Source organism: Astatotilapia calliptera, chromosome 7 (assembly GCF_964374335.1).
Source record: "Astatotilapia calliptera chromosome 7, fAstCal68.1, whole genome shotgun sequence".
Classification (NCBI taxonomy): domain Eukaryota; kingdom Metazoa; phylum Chordata; class Actinopteri; order Cichliformes; family Cichlidae; genus Astatotilapia; species Astatotilapia calliptera.
In genome coordinates, this window is record NC_137428.1 from 63,924,296 (window position 1) to 63,941,207 (window position 16,912).

Sequence of the window (16,912 nt, forward strand, 5' to 3'; positions counted from 1 at the left end):
GGATAAGCCTCCCACCCTCACACCTACTCTCCTTCTTTACATAGTGTACATGAAAAATTAAAGGAAAAAAATCAGCTAAATCACAATGCAGGCAGAATGCCAACGAGAAGGATAGATTGCTAGTATTAAATCCAAGTGTGGCAATTGTGTTGTATTCTACATGCAGATTTCAGTTTATCTGCAGGTGTAAACATGTTCCAAAAGACAGTGAAAGTACTTTTCTAATCCCCCCCCCCCCCTTTTTTTTTTTTGTAGCTGTGCTCATTGAAACTGTAACCATCACTTTAAGAGTTTGGGCTTTTTTCACCCTCTAGACTCCGTTCTGCTGATAGTCTCGTCTACAGAGAATAAAGGCATTAATGAACCAAAGAAGTTGTGGTTTGTAGTATCTTCCCCGCACACCCCACTTTTTTTTTTTTTTTTTTAATCACCATGTGGCGTGGGTTTAGTTAACACGCTCTGGACAAGGATGAAAGGATTTATGGAATTTTGTTTGTACTGCTGTTTTCACTCGTATGAGGATCTGAGAGCAGTCTGTCTGTGAATACGTGGGTGTGCGCGTGAAAATGTTTGAACTTTATTTCTGCTAAACTTTCAGCAAGTTCTGCTCACGAATGTACGTTCCTGACTAATGTTCACGCTGTATTCAATGGACCGGGTCTTAATGCCACGCGTGTGTATCTGTTTGTGGGTGTGTTTGAAGCCAGATGGCATGGCTTCCTCGTCACACTCTGCAAACCCAATGCACGCCCTCTCCTTACCCTGGATGCCCGCCTAATACTAAACGTTGCACCGTGCATGTGTAAACATGTGAACAGCCTGACACCTAGTGGTTCTCTTCTCCGTTGTTGTGCACTCTTGTTCCCTTTGCTCGCCAGTGTGCTAATACATGATGGTAGGCATTTCATCCATTGCACACCTTATTTTATCACTCTGCTTTTGCAACGGTGGCAGGAGAAATTCCAAATCAGCCAGAAACCTCGTACCCATAATCAGCATCAGACAAAGTTACTATATCTAATAGAGGCTACAGCGGCGACTTTCCTATATCAGCTCTAGCATTTGAAGGCAGGCGCACTCCGGGGGTTGAAGCAAACCTGGAATGCAGAAAGTGGAGGATGATTACCCATCCCCCCACGCACACACAGCCTCCACCCCACCCTACTTTGAACGCTTTTTAAATTTGAGACTTTGTGAATGCGAAATGAGTCTTCTGTGCATGGGGAAAGTACAGAACATCTGTGCAGCCCCTATCTTATCCCTCAGGAATGAGCCAGAGGGAGGAAATATCTTCATTCCCTTTATTCAGAGGCGTTTTAAGTGTGGCAATTAAGATATGTGGAGTCTTTTATTAGGCCGATTTTTTTTTTTCTTTTTTTTTCTTTTTCTTTTGCTCGTTCATCTTCGGATAAGTGTATTCTGACAGTGGCTAGTTAGCATATTCATTGGCAAGTAGCCAAAGGAATGGGCTCCATTAAAAAAAAAAAAAAAATGCTTGTATCTCAGCAACCCAGCGGCATGTCAGCCGTTGATCTGCAGAGTAGTTTGATTAAAGACAGACAAAAGAGTGCTTTGGAGCTTGTTTTAATCACTGCACTCTCAATAGCCTATTGTGCACTAACATCGGCCCTCACTTTGCTTCAGTAGCTGCATACAGTTTTCTGTGTTTGTGGACATGTACTATATTTTCACCAGTATTCTGTCTCATGTGCTTTGAGGCAGTTCCTCATTGAATTTTTGTTTTTAATTTCAGTTAAGGCATATGTTGATGTCGAAGCTTAATCTCTGATTGCCTACAGGCTGTCCTACATTATCATGTGAATCTTAGTAGAAAGTGCTTTCCAATGACTATTGACCAAAATATGAGTGTACACACATCGTTTGGTACTGTCTGATTGGTAGGTAACAAAATCTTACTGTATAGTACTGATATATTATCAGAAAACATCAACTTTCTGAGTGCTTAATGTATTCTGCTAAATTCATCATGTTGTTGCTATATTTTTTTTATTTCTAAACTGCTTTATCTTCAGCGTTTCATCAGCTACAGTCTTCAGCTACACCTAATTTCTTTGTATTCTCCTTTCAAGGAACCAGATGTTTTTTCATTTTTGTGGTTTTGAACTTGAGTTGTTCTTTGGATAGTTCTTGTCCAGGTCATCCTTCTTTTTTAAAGAGCGACTGTCAGTATGTACAATGAAAATCAGGAGTGAGGTACAACAGTGTGTGTCTTCAGCCATCTGTAAAACACGGTAGAGGCTCTGTCATGATTTGGGGATCTTGTTGAATTATCAACACAGAAAAGCACCATCAGATTTTAATCCAATAATTTGATGTAATACCATTTGTAAATTGTCTGATTGGCAATGTCTTAATCTTTCTTAATGACAACGATCCCAAACACACTGCCAGTGCAGTCAAAGCATACCTGGATAGAAAAACACTATCAGTCATGGATTGGCCTCCCCAGAGTCTGGACCTCAACATTACTGAAGCAGTGTGGCTCAACAGACAGCAGAACAAAAAGCAGCAGACATCCAAAGAAGAGCTTTGAATGTCCTTTGAGAAGCCTGGAGAACTATTCCTGAAGCCTGCTTAAAGAAATTACAAGAAAGCTTACATTAGAAAGTTTAGGTTGTGCTGACAAATTAAGGTTCTTAAGCTTTATAGATTTGTACAACTTAGTTTTTGTCTTGTATACTATATTTCCATTTACTTTTGCACGTTTCAGTAAATTATGGAATAAGGTTCGACGACCTGAAATTCTGTCAAACTGTAATTTTCAGACTCAAGATGTCTTTTTTTTTATGATACAGAGTAGGAAAATGTCAAGAACAAAAATGAAATCGGGGAAAAAAAATAGTATGAGCTATCGGCCAAATTGTTGTTTTAAATAAAAGGTACCAGTTAAGAATTGCACAGTTTGAGTGCAAGCCTATCATTTAGCTATTTTTACCTAGTAGGACCTTGCTTGATCAAGGCTGAATTCCTGACAGCTCCCATTCTTGTTTTAGTCCTTTCTAATTCACACAAAAATAGGAAAAAGGGAAGATGTCAAAAAATAAAAACTGTTAGCAAGGTTTAGAAAGGATGACACAAAGAGATGCAGACAAAAGGAGTCTGTTCCTGGTACTGAAGGCATACAGCAGGGGGTCTGTATGACTCGTATCTCATTTAATAGATTTTAGGTGGAGTTCAGTTTGGCAAAGCTGTGTGCATAAAGCTTCAAAAGACACTCTCTCTTCCCTCTCCCTTTTGGACATGTTTCTTTCTGTGTCCTCTTTTAACAACCGCCTGTGACCTCTGTGCGCTCCTTTAAATCTTCTCTCTCATGCAGAGGTAATAAGATCAATAGAGGTGGGATATAATGAACTGCTGAAAAGTAAGTAGTAAAAATTTGGAGAGAAAAAGTGAGATAAGGATGGGAGGTGTATGAGGGGGTTTGTTTGTTTGTTTGTTTTTCTTTTTTTTTAAATGATCCCTTTAGCTATTTATAACAATTTTGCTTAATTTATTCTCAAGCTTGGTGTATCAGAATGGCAAAGTACATTAAATATCCATGACAGTAAATTACCAGCATGACCAGCAAGAAAACACCAAGTAAAGAGACGAGGAGAGGAGAGGAGGGAGCACCATGCAGGGGGAGGCAGACAATAGACAAGAAGAAAAAGATGGGAAAACAAAAGGCACTAGAGGTAGTTGAGTGTAGGCGAGAGGGGAGTGTGAGGTGGAGAGATGTGGGGAGAAGGCACTCTGATGTGATTAGAGGGGCTTATTTGAAAGGCTACACCAAGCCCCTCTCCCCAAGCCTCCACATATGGAAGCTTTACGAGTTTATAAACGCAGTGTCGATGCAGTGTAAGAGGTGCCAGTGGCGCTGGGAGCACTGCAGAGAGAGGGTATTAATGCAGAACAAAAGTGCAGCCCCTTTCAACATGCTGCCATATGAAGGGGATTATTCTGAGTAAATATACTAAAATGCACTTATTACTTTTACCATTTTTATCCTAACCAATTATCCACTCAGTATGGTGTTGTTGTTTTTTTGTAATATTATTTCATTGTAGCCAATTATTTTGTTAAAACCATTGACAGCTATAGAATTACTTTGTGGGTTAGTACTCCTGGTTGGGAATCACTCATAAGCTCCAACTTTGTAAATTGTGAAAAAGCAGGATTTTAAAAGTGTAGTTTTTGTAATGGTTGTCAATTAAATAAGATGAGAAATCCTTTCACTTTGGAATCATGAAGTCAAACGTGGCCAAGCGGCTTTGCTGTTGCTCAACAGCACGAAAGTATTCAAGCCTTTCATGTCTAGTTTGACAAGACAGGAAAGCTTGTAGTGATCTTTGATGTTGAGCTTTGATCATGACATTTAGGTCAAATGGAATGTCCTGCTAGAGTTCCTTGACAAAGCTATTGGAGAAGGTTAATAGGACATTCACGACGAGTAAAGAAAGAAATGTGTTGCGATTGCTACTATGATGACATGTTTTATTCATCAATTAACAAGTTGCAGAAATTGTAGTATCAGTGTTTGGTGAAACCAACCTGTGTCTTTAAAACGGTAGCAGTCCTCCTGGTTCACTTTCACAGGGTTTTCAGTGGTCTTGTAGTTATGCAGGTTTACTATCTCTGTTGATTGTGTGTCTTCTAGTAATCAAAGAGTGATGCAGTGATGGGATTGCAGGGCTATACGACTGTAGTTTTAGTCATGTTGAAGAATTCATTCGGCACGGTTAAGCTACCTCAAACTGCCAGAAATGTGAACTTTACATCAGTTCCCAGGAGTTCCTGGTAGTTTTCTACCTTTTTTTTTTTTTTTTGCCTGTCCCATTTGGTTCTTTAGCCGTCAGAATTGTTGTCTGAAGACCAACAAGGATACCCAATGGATTTACTTTGCCAAATGGATCATCACGGCCTTGCCGTATTGGTCCATTTGATCGACCTTTGTTGTTATTATTTATTTTATTTTATTTTCAGTTGTTACAGATGGGACAGACATGACTGGGGGATAGGAAAGGGAGAAAGAAAAATGAAGGAAAAGAAAAACAGAAGGGAAGAGGGACCGTGAGAAAGGGCACTTAAAAAGAGAAAGAAGAGAAAATAAAATCTCCTGGGTCACCTGTTGAGAGAAAAAGAAGAGACAACAAGCAAAAAAAAAAACAGAGCAACATACTAAACACAACACCATCACGTTAATCTAGCTAAGTGTAAACAGCAGTAAATACTAAATATTGAATGTTGTTGTGTAGCAAGCAGGACCGACAGCGCACAATGTGCTTGGAAATAGCAGCCAATAGAGGTGTAGTTTATGTCTATGAAAAATTAACACCCGTGTGCACACCTGTGTGGATCAGCACGCTTGTATTCAAAAGGTTTCCCCATGTAATGGTCTGCTAGAGGATGTAGAGAGCCTTGTCCCCCAGGGCATGAAGCAGGCATGGAGCCGGCTCTGCCAGCAGCCAGCTGTGCCAGAGTGAACCGAGCCGCAGGCCCAGAGGCTGGAGGGCCGAGGGCCCCCTTTGCCCCGGATGAGGCCTGAGCAACAGGCACCAGGCACCGCCAAGTAGTCACCGGGAGTGAGCTGGTACATACCTGAGCGCCCAGCCCGGACACCAAGAACCACCAACGCACCAACCCCTGAGGGCATCAGTTACCGGCAGGGAGTGTGGTGAGGGGAGATAGGCCTTTGGAGGGCCTGGGAGTTCCCAGAAAGGTGGAGTGTAAGACCCAACATGACATATAGACACAGACAAATAAGGTAGTTTTCTACCTTGTGCCACTGGATGTTTACAAATCTGAATGTCTATGGTGCCGAAAGTCTTTGCAGTATCCTATATAATAAACGACTGCACTAGATTTTGCACTAGATGTGTGAACTTGTTCCTCACAGAAATTAGGTTTACGGGCAGATAATAGCAAGCTTTACAGATCAAAGCAAATAATTATATCCCGTGTGCTGTGACTGTGTGTCTGTAAAGAATGGGAGTTTGACTGGGACTCAGAGTCACTGTCATCAAAAATAAATGGAGTAAATGGAGTATTGATGCACAGATACCAGCTGTGCCTTCTCGCTCTCTCTTCAGTCTGGCAGCAAGTTAACACACAGCAGAGTCCACAGGCCCAGCCCAGACAAGATGTTTTTATTCATGTAAATAATGACCTTGTGTCTCATTTTATATCATTTATTAGAATATTTTTACAAATAATTTGGTTTCAGATCCACCGTGTTGCACTGACTATAGATATTTATTGAAGTGCTGTATCGTGTTGCTCCAGCATCATTACAGAGCTTATCAAAAATTCCATTTTGATGATGAGACCTGCTCACCTATCTCTGCATGTGATGATCACACCATTCTTTGTACCATAACTTCAACTAAACCATACAGAATAGGCAGCAGGGCTCAATCACGCACACAGTATGGGGTGGGAGGTGGGGGGGCTGCCACACAGGATCCATCCCCCTCTCTCTCCCCCTGACAGAGAGGGTCTCTGCTTCACCCTCTTTTCTCCCTGTCTTTTTATCTCCTGTGTGATTTGAACAGCCTTTCAGACCTCTGCCGCTAATGCACCAAATAGGCTCCCATTGTTAATGTTACAGCAATATGAGTTTCTTTTGTGTATGTTTCTTTCTGCTCCCAGAAGGCTGCACTGAAACCCGATAGGCAGCATAGTTTGGCAGTGGTGGGATCTCTTTATTTGCGCCTTTTTTTTTTATTTAAATAGGTAATTATGGAAATGATTCTTCTTTGTTTTTGCCTTTCTCTACTGAGTCCAGTTCATAATTAATTGGTAGCGTGAAGGACTGGCCAATTTAAAAATCACAAGGGAGGGGTCGAGGGGGCTTGTTTTAGTTGCTGGTGTCTGGTTGGGTAGCAGGCGGGTGGAGCATCTGAATTAGATTAGATTTAATTAAGGCATGGGGCCCCTGACTATACACGCTGGTTCACAAATAGGCTGTATGCCAGGCTGGTTGATGGGAATTCAGCAGTATGTGTGAGCACACTTACAAACACGCACACACTGCAGAGGTTCCCCTGGGCCTTCAAGGTCAGGTAGGCAGAGGAAACCTGCAGCTTGGTGTCTGGAAGAGAGAGAATGGAAGCTGAAAACCATCTTCTGTCTCGACAGAAGGTTGCTGGTTTGTCAAAACAAACAATTCTTCTGATTAGAGGCATAAATATATCTTAATGTTACGTAGCAGTTAAATCAGAATAAAATTTGGTTGTAAAAAATGTTTCTCATAGTGTTATGCTTTATTGTGTGTTGCACAGTGATGATTTGTACTTGCTTTCAATCAGTCAAAACTTATTGTGTCCATGTGCTGAGGCAGCTAGCGCTTTGTGCTATGAGGTGATTTCATTACACTCTGGGTTTCCTTCCATTATCTGGGTTTACTGACCTTAACATTAGGAATCAGGATAAGCAGCCACACAAAACTGTATTATTATTAAGTTATTATGAAGCCTAATTTCATAAGGGTTTCTTCTGAGTGTTCACATGAAAGGGGTGGTGCTGGCACCATTTGACCAATCACAATTACTGGAACTGGAACAGAGCTGCTACTTTGATAAAGTCCAGCCTAGTCAAAGCTTTTTTTGGGGAAGAAAACTGTATAAGTTAACAGATTTATCAGTGTGACAGCTCTGTCTTTAAGATAAGGACTGTGATGGATCATAATTTAGTATTTTATTAAATTAATGCTTAAAAGGCATTTTTAGTTTTTATTCTTACAGCTGCAGCTTTGGCTGTGTTCAGCAGTCTAAGAGTAAAGAGTAAATATAAAAACACAATTCAATAGTAGGCTTAGTTTACATTCAAATCTAGTATAGAAGTTAAAAAATGTCTCCTGTTTTGGATCCTATATTAAAACATACAAGAAAATTGTTGTAAAATTGTTTGCAGAGACTGGAACATCAGAACTTTCACACTTTTTCCTTACTTTTTAAATTAAATAAAATTTCATTTTTCAGCATTATAAAAGCAGATACAGATAGTTAATATCGGCCAATATGCGTGTAAATGATTAAACAAACAAATACAAACTCCAAATGTATATTATATTTTATCAGTTAACAAATGTCATCCAGTGTTCCTGAATGTGAAGGTTTTAAACTGTGCAGTATCAATATCAGCCTTAAAAATCCTGAAAAATGTCCTTCAGGTTCCTTAAATATCTGTCAGGCTCTAATTTTTTGCTGCTTCAAGCTGTCCCCTCTCCAAAAATGTAGAACTTTCCCTTTGTGTACACATTGGAATCATAGCATGATTTGAATTTCCGTCCTTACTTTCAGCTGCTCACTTATTCACCAGAGGTTACCACAGCAGGGAGCGCCACATATTTGATGTGGCAGATCCTCCTGGGACTGAACTGGAAAGCTTTCATTTGTTAGTCCGATGGTTTACATATGTTCCTGTTTCCTTGCATATTAGTAGTGTGTAAATTGATGCAGATGAAATCAGAAAGTGGACTTCCATTTCATAAGCATCTTAGCTGGTATAATAATCACTATGAAAGACTCACGTTAGTTGACTTTGAGCTTTTTGTGGTTCTGTTCTCTGGGTCTCGGTACCTCTACCTCATAAATGCGGAGAAGATCTCTACTCTGTACTAAACACAATATCCCTCAAGAGCCTGTAAGTCTGTATAAGCATAGAATACTTCAAAAAGCTCCAAAAAGGCTTGCCTTACCTTGCACTTTCTGGGGATCTAATCCTTACAGTTAGAAGCACTTTCAGACTATTGATTTGACCTTAAGATGTCTTGTAATGGTCATTTCCTGGCAAGCTATCTGGGCAATAGCCTCAACTGTCTGCATGATGGCTTGTGGACGAAGAAGTTAGTTTCCTAGGCTTTAATGCACATGGCCTTTTAAGTAGCAAATGGAAACCTTGAGCAGAGAACGAGGAAAGTATTTTGAACTTTGAGGTTTGATATTCACAGCCTTAGTTAGCATTAGTGTAATTTGAAGTGAAATAGCAACTGTAAAATACTTAGATATAGTCATTTTTCCTCAGCACATCCTTTCTGCAGCTCTGTAATAAATAGATTTCTTTCCACTCTCTTGCTGCCTCTCCTTAATAGAACAGTACAGTCAGCTGGTAAGCTGAAACACCATTTACATGAGCCCCATCCCGACGCCTGATTGAAATTCTCACACTGTAATATCAGTCAGCGGAAATATTTAAGCGGCCCTTCCTCATCCTATCTAAAATAATAAGCTGCAGTGCCCTGTAGCATTACTGTCATCCTTTTCCTCATTTCATGCAGCAGGTAGGCTGCTCTGCGCTTGTGTGTTTGGCTCCAGCTCTCATTGTGAACATTAGGTTCACTGGACTCTTGAGTAGTTTGCAAACTCTGCATCTCCCTGGGACAAACATGGCAAAGTGTGACGGCCCCTGGTGTTTCGCTGCCCGCTCTCATCTTCAAGTTGCATTTTTCTAAAAATGCTATAAGCTGTTTTGCCCTCACTATGAATTATTTAGCTTCCCTCTCCTTTCTTTTTCTGTCATACTAAAGAGTCCCTGTTTATGAACCAGGCTTTAGAAGTAGCCTCTGCACTGGTGCACCATGGTTGATTTGTTCTCTTTGTCTCTTGGAGCTCTTCGGGTGAGTTTGACTGCTTTATGCGTATTGCTTAGCACTCTCATCTCCAGGAGAGGCTGCCGCTGTTGAATCACATAGAATACATTTCCAAATGAACCTAAAAACAATTTACTGCTTGATATTCATGCCTGCCTCCTTTACTCCCTTCTCCATTCCCTTGGCTCTCCAACACCTCAACTCATCTTCCTTAAATTAAATTCCCCTCTTCCTCCTCCTCTACATCCTTCCTTCCTCCATTCCCCTCTGAGTCCCTCAGCACCACTAATCCTTTTTTTTTCTCATCCACCTACATTAATGCATCCTTAGTTTGCTCTTCATTTCCTTCCTCTCTTGCACAGAAGCTCCTGGCCAGGACTTTGTGACACTGGACTATCGCCTGCGTTACTACCCTAGCATCACCTACGCTGTCATCGGCAGCACCGTCATCTTTGTCCTTGTGGTAGCCTTGCTGGCTTTGGTTCTCCATCACCAGAGAAAACGCAGCGTCCTGCTGCCCAGAGGCGTACGAGGAAGTTCACATACCCACCACCATCACCAGCCCCTGCTGCTGTCCCGTCTGGTCATCTTGGACCGAGGACACTTACACACTGGAGGTCCGGCACTCTCCCCTGGCTCACCCACCACAACCGGTCAATACAGCTCAACACCTCGAGCTCTGCAGCTACTGTCTGGGACCCTGTATCCCTCAGCACCTTCCATGGATTCCCCTCCATCATACTCACAAGCTGTTCTAGATGTCAGGTGAGATGAACAAATAGTTCTAGTGTCTGTATACATATTTCTACATTTTCACACTGTAACCTAAGACTGATCCAAAAAGAAAAATGAAAAGAAATAACAGTGCTCAAATGTGCTGTTCTATCAAACTATGATCTACTTCCAATCAGAAATCTGTCAGCATGCTTCCCACGGGTGCTTTTATGTTATTTGCAATGAACAATCGTGTAACTGTTGTATACTCATTTATTATTAAACACAAATGTTCCTGTTCAGATATTAGCTCCAAAAAAGAGAACATTTGCTAAAATGGCAAAATAATAGTAATGAGATCCTGATAAAAAGAAGGAAGTTTGCTTTCTTTTAACAGTGGGAAAAAACTAAACAATTGCATAATTATTCATATTAATGGAAACTAAATGAGAAAAGGTGAAACTTCAGTTCAAAATAGTTCTTACTTAACTCCATTATATTCTCAGATGGGAGAATACATCCTGTTTTGTTCTTTTTCCTTGCTCTTGATCGCTGGCACAGAAACGATTGTACAACCCAGTGTAATGTTTCTTCTGTCTTTAGTCGACCTCCTTGGTTTGACCTCCCTCCGCCCCCTTACCTCCAAGATGGAGAGCTTGCTTCAGAAGGCGAGCTTCCTCAATATGAGGCCCCACAGGACCCCGTGAGCCACCCCGCGGCTCATCCCTGCACCCCCTCAACACCCAGAACTGTGGCCACAGGCGAGCGGCCGAGCGATTGCTCCGGAGAGGAGTCGGCCCAGCTGTAGCTGCTTTAGTGGAGGCTGATAGACCTTAAAGACTGCAGGACTCAAGGACCAGGCTGCAGGGCAGCATGATGCCAGGACAGTCCACAGCAAAGACCCGCTTGAGGTGATTCAACAAGGACTGACAGGCTGAACAGTGACCTCAGCTTGTTGCTGACATATCACTGAAGAACATCTCTCCCTGGTGGACTGAGCTTGTGTGTTGGCGCCCCCTGCTGGGATCACAGCTGTACTAGTTTGGTTGAATTCTCCCCCTGAAGAATTACTGTGTATATTACCTACCAGTGACCACAAACTGTATCTCTAAAGAAGTAGGAGCTATTTCATCAACATATTCATTAACATGTAATGTTGTGTGTCAGTGGTGATATTTGTCTTTGTGCGTTACTTTTCTGCAGCACTTGGAGAGCGAAGTCAGAGTCGTGCAGCACTTTGCGACACTCCCCTCTCAATTTTAGATTTCGTGTCTACAATGTCTGACTTTTATTTTCGATTCAACTGCAAAATACTCTAATAATAGGTCAAATCTATCCTGCTGAGAAGATTTCAGACTTAACAGAATCCCATGTAGCTGTGGCAAACGGGAGCGTCTCAGTGAGAGAGAGTTTTTATCTGATTGAAGTGCTGATGTGAAACATGAACTAATAATATGGCTAGTGATAAATATTAACAGTTGCAGATTCTTTAATAGGATTTTATTGATATTTGTTAAAGATGAGTGGAGGTTGTTTCTTTCCTTTCAGTATTTGTTTGTTCACTGTTTCTTGTCATTTGGTTAAATTCCAGCTGAAAATGTGAAGAGGACCAGAGTTAGAAATTATATAGATTATATAAGTTATATAGTTAGAAGAGCAGAAGTTATGTAAGTATTAAGTTTCATAAATAATTCCTCTAAGCAAAAGAACCACCCTGCTGGTAATGCATTTCTATCTGAAGGCCTGTAAGTATTTTATGTAAACACAAAGAAATAGAAAATACAAAGAATTGTGTTGAGGCCTTATTTTATGCTAGTGCCTTCTTTGTTTGTGGTATTCAACAATAAGCTGTCAGACAACCTTTTAAGAACACGCTGTCTTCCAAAATGTAATGTATTTATATAACTTTGTGATTCAGAAAATTCATCCTCAGTAGTATTAGAATCACAAAATTCATATCCGAATGCTCTTTTATTCATTTCAAATGGTTTGTTCAACACTGTACACACACACACACACACACACACACACACACACACACACACACACACACACACACACACACACACGCATACATATGTATGTGTAAAAAATAGAGAAAGTTATCTATTTTAAGTAGAAGGCTACTTGGAGTTTAAAAGTGGGAGATGAATGTGTAACAGTGAAATTAAGTTTTTAGTTCTCGCCTAGAGGCAGCGGTGATGATGCAGGTACAAAAATAAAAAACAATCAAACCAAAGATAGTCATTATATAAACCCTATTTCCCTCCAAAGGAACATTTATTATGCCTGTAACTTTATTATATCAGAACATGCAAAGGTTTATTGGGTAAAGCAGAATTCATGTTATTGCTGTAAAACTGGAAAATGGTTCTCAGGACAGATTGTACCAGTTAGACGATTCAGTTTATATCTCAGTTTCTCTTTTTATTTCTCATTTGTTCTCATACATATTTGTGAAGTGGTCCATGATGATCTTTTTACCCTTTGTATTCTGTACATTGGAAATAATATAAATATTTCTGACTCAGATATTACGTGTATGGCTTTTTTGTATGCAATTCTTATATATTTATTTGTCATGAGTCACAATAGTCATTATGACATTAAATATTTTTTTTAAATACAGGTGTTGATAATAATGTTATTATCATCTGGATGATAGAGTGTAAAAGCAACATACCACAGTGTAACAGTACAATAGCACAATAATGAGCTAGGTGTAGTAATTCAGTAAAAGGACTAGATGTTGTAGTCCCTGATAATGCATTGCGTTAAATGGTGAGAATCTTGAGGGATGGTTGTTATGAGGAAAGGCAGCCCACAAACTTTACCAGCAGCACACATCGTTGTGTGCCTCAACTTTCAGTCTTTTACCCAAGCTAATCTGCCATTTTTGGGGGGATTAGAGATCTGATGTAGGTTATCATATTAAGATTTGGGACACATCGTCAGTAGTGGACCTTGGATTCATCGGATGTTTTGGCCATTATCACTAGACACCCTCGTCCAAGATTCAACTTCCTCATCCAGGATTCAAACTTTTTTTTTTTCAATTTCTGTGTCGCACACACATAAAAATTAAAAAAATATCATCTCATCCTGAAATCATAAACTTTCCCTGGAAGCTCCATGTTCCACGTTCTCTGTCCAGAATAAAGTACATGAAATTGTGCAGCACTTCAGTGAGGTGACCTCAGGTAATCTGGACCACTTTTTTGTAAATCAGTTGGGACAGTAATCTTACATATTACATTCAACTGTTAACTTATTATGATTAATAAGGATTGCTAACTCTCAAATGTACAAGGCTGATGGGGTATTGTGGTCACCCCACTGGGCGGGTTTGTGAATAACGTGGGATTTTGAAATTTGCACCACAGGTGTGTTGACTAGGAGGCTGAGGGGTAGCGCTGACAGCTGCCAGTATTTTGTTTTAATTTTTTTTTAATTGATCTAATAAAATATAACTGCTCACAGACGCAAACAGCTTTCGAAACTTCAGCTTTCTCTTATTTTTTCTATTAAAATGGGCAACTAACATAGCAAAGGGATGCAATAATGAAATATATTAATGATATATTTTTTAATAACAAGAACCATTATCTTTTTTTTTAATCAAATCAGCGTTTTTGATGGCGTGTTTTTACAAATAGTCAAGTGAAGAGGATTGGTAACTAAAATGCTTTTATTATTTAAAATGTCGGAATTTTACTGACAGTCAATTTCAACAATGATACAATGTTAATTCTTTTATTGCTGATTTATCTACTTATGGATTCTCTTAGGTTTGATATATTCAGGCCACTCACCGTGTATTTTGGGGGGCAGTCTCAAAGTAAGGCCGTTCCCCTTAGCAACCAGTGAACAACAAAATCACATGATAAATACCAAGCACTGAGGCAACAAAGCCTGCAACAGTTTAAAATAATTTGCAAACCGTAACAGTAAATGGCCCACCCGAAGGTTGTTTCTGCTGCTGTATCTCTTTAACCTTTTCAAACAACCTCTGTCAGAGATGGTTGGTGAGTAGTTAGCATGAGTCAGTGCTCTTCTGCCCACAAGTATTGATTTCCTTTACTACTTTCTCGAATGCCTCAGTGGCAGCTGCGCGGAGTCATGCAATGTCGCAGTTCTACCAACAGATGGAAGCATTTCACCATCATGAAAAAACCTCAAGCCTGTGCAGAAGCTGATTTCTGTTCTGCCAAATTAGCATACGTATCAAATATTGTTTTGTGTGGCTGTGTTCGTGTGTGCGTACAGCTATTTATGTATTGCTTGATAAAAACAAAATTCAAACTTATACCGTCAGATGATTTGTGTTCATGGCAAGTATCCAAATGTGTTACACATAATTTAATGGGTACAAAACAAATATTATCTCCCTAGCCACCTCAATTTTTATTGCAACATCCCTCAAAGCCCCCCGTTTCATCTGGCCCCTCCCACCCTAATATCCGCTTTACAGATAGCGTGATACCATCTTTGACAGCACTCGGCCCTCTCCTGTCCTTTCCATCGTTCTACCTGCTCCCTGATTCCTAATTGTTCTTTGTTCCACTCTTCTCAGTTTTTATCTTTCTGCCCTTTCTCATTTTCTCTCCTCTGCCTCCTCCTCCCCCTTTCATTGCAAGCCGCTTATACTCTGATCACCCCGCACTCCTTTACCTCATCTTAAACTGTGATGCTGGAGGCCCATGTTTGCTTAGCCCAAGCCCTTAACTACACAGACCTTTAATTAAAACCCTGCACACTTCTCTTTTTCTGTCCGGTGAATAAGAGGAAATCTGGACTTTCTGCATAGGCTGCTGAATAGTGTGTGGCTGGATCAGTGGAGGCCATCCCTGTAAATATATTAGGTCAGTGGAGTAAGAACAGTGAAGACGATGCAAAGAATGACAGGAAGAGGACTATGTTTAGAAACTGGGTTGGCTGTTATGATGGTAGTAAGGAGAAAGGCGATGTTAATGTTCATGTAGATGAGAAGCATTGTTAACAGATACCATGGCAGCATTCCAAGGAGATGAGCCAGAAAGTAGTTTTACTCTCTTGAGGGTCTTTCATTTAGCATTACCATAGCTCTCAGCTATTGGAAACAGTGCAAGTGTGATAAAATCTGGCTTATATCCCACTTGTAATAAAGACGTTCATTCTTTCAGCTAGCACTAGATGAGACTGATGAGGTTACTCTATATTTTATGTTTTATTTAATTTCTAATAACATTATTTCAGAAAATGAAGGAGGGATATAAATATGGATTTAGTCACGTAAGTGTTTACTGTTCATTTTGCTTGGATTCATGCAATTCTCCCAGGGCCACTTTGCTCGCACATACACGAGCACGCACACTTACTTGGCTGTTGTGCCACTGCTCCAGTGAACTGAAGATAAGACCCAGTGTTTTCACATGTAAATGGTGTGCGCACAGAGGGGAAGGAGGGCGTATTGTTAGCAGGAGCAGCTCTGAGGAGCTCTGCTGAGGGTTTGGCCAGTGGAGCCCTTATCAGATGAAGAGCAGGCCTCTGAGGGAAGGAGGGGTCGGCGAAGGACAAGGGCTGTGTGGGGTTGAGGGGGCCAACAGGAGAATAGAACAGCTGGCGGAGTCACGCGTGCAACCCCAAAAACACACAGAGGCCAGACACACTGAGCACGGTGGGAATCTCCTCAGCTAAGAGATTCACAAACACACGGCGTCTAGTGTGATTATCAACCACTAGCCAGCAAGGCTGAGCACATAATCGCACACACTGCAGTCGGAAAAGAGGACCATTTCACACAATCGTCGGCACACATACACACCAAAACACAATCGCAAATACACATTTCCATACAGGCGTCTTTCCACATCATTAGTCTAACACACAAGCAGGAAAAGAAAGACTATGATGATGCTAAATGCACAGATAGCTGAATGACCTTTCAGAAATGAGCTTTTTTCTCTGAGTGAAAAAATCAGCAATACTTTGAACTGCCACCTGGCTTGTCTTGCTCCTATTCACACGCTACAATAAATTTCAGAATAGGACAGATTCTCGTAAATGTGAAAAAGTGAAAAATATGCACTTCTTGCAGCAGACAACATGCATTTCTGCTCCTGAATCAGTGTATGTCACAGTCTGATAGTCAAAACAAAAAAAGTACAAGTTCATAGGCCATTCAAAAGAAAAGTCAAGGACATGTTCATCATATACAAATGTAAAGGCCTCTTTACATGTAGTCTTTTAAATTCTACTGGATTAGTTCATAAATATTAAAACATGCATTTATAATTTTTTGTACGTAACTTTAAAACTATCCAGTTCCCCCTTAAAAATAAAGCAGAGGTATCATTAAGTCAGACAGCATACCGATAGAAACAAAAATTCCTAATATATATGCATTTATGCACATATATGCAGAAGTCAGACCAGCATTAGCAGCTGAAACAGTAACACTTCCCTGCTTAAGAATAGGCCGGGGTGTTGGCTCTTGTCCTTTCCATTCAGGCCAGTGTTAAACACACAAACTAGCATGCTAATGGGTAATCCCTGAGGACCGGCCACCTTTGTCCCAGCCCTAAGAGGATGTCTCTCTCTGGGCACTGGGTGACAGCCACCAGGCTGCCT

The 16,912-nt window shown here is 40.6% G+C and overlaps 1 protein-coding gene across 6 annotated transcripts in view; it reads left to right on the forward strand.

The window, feature by feature from the left end:
* The window catches only part of ldlrad3 (low density lipoprotein receptor class A domain containing 3), a 94,818-nt gene extending 81,983 nt beyond the window's left edge, over positions 1 to 12,835 (forward strand). For all 6 annotated transcript variants that reach the window (XM_080304870.1, XM_080304867.1, XM_026176416.2 and 3 more), the window contains 2 exons: positions 9,952 to 10,354; positions 10,907 to 12,835. In XM_080304870.1, the coding sequence (XP_080160996.1) occupies positions 9,952 to 10,354; positions 10,907 to 11,111 (608 nt within the window). In that variant the 3' untranslated portion in view covers positions 11,112 to 12,835. The remainder of the gene's footprint in view (positions 1 to 9,951; positions 10,355 to 10,906) is intronic.
* The last annotated feature ends 4,077 nt before the right edge of the window (positions 12,836 to 16,912 follow it).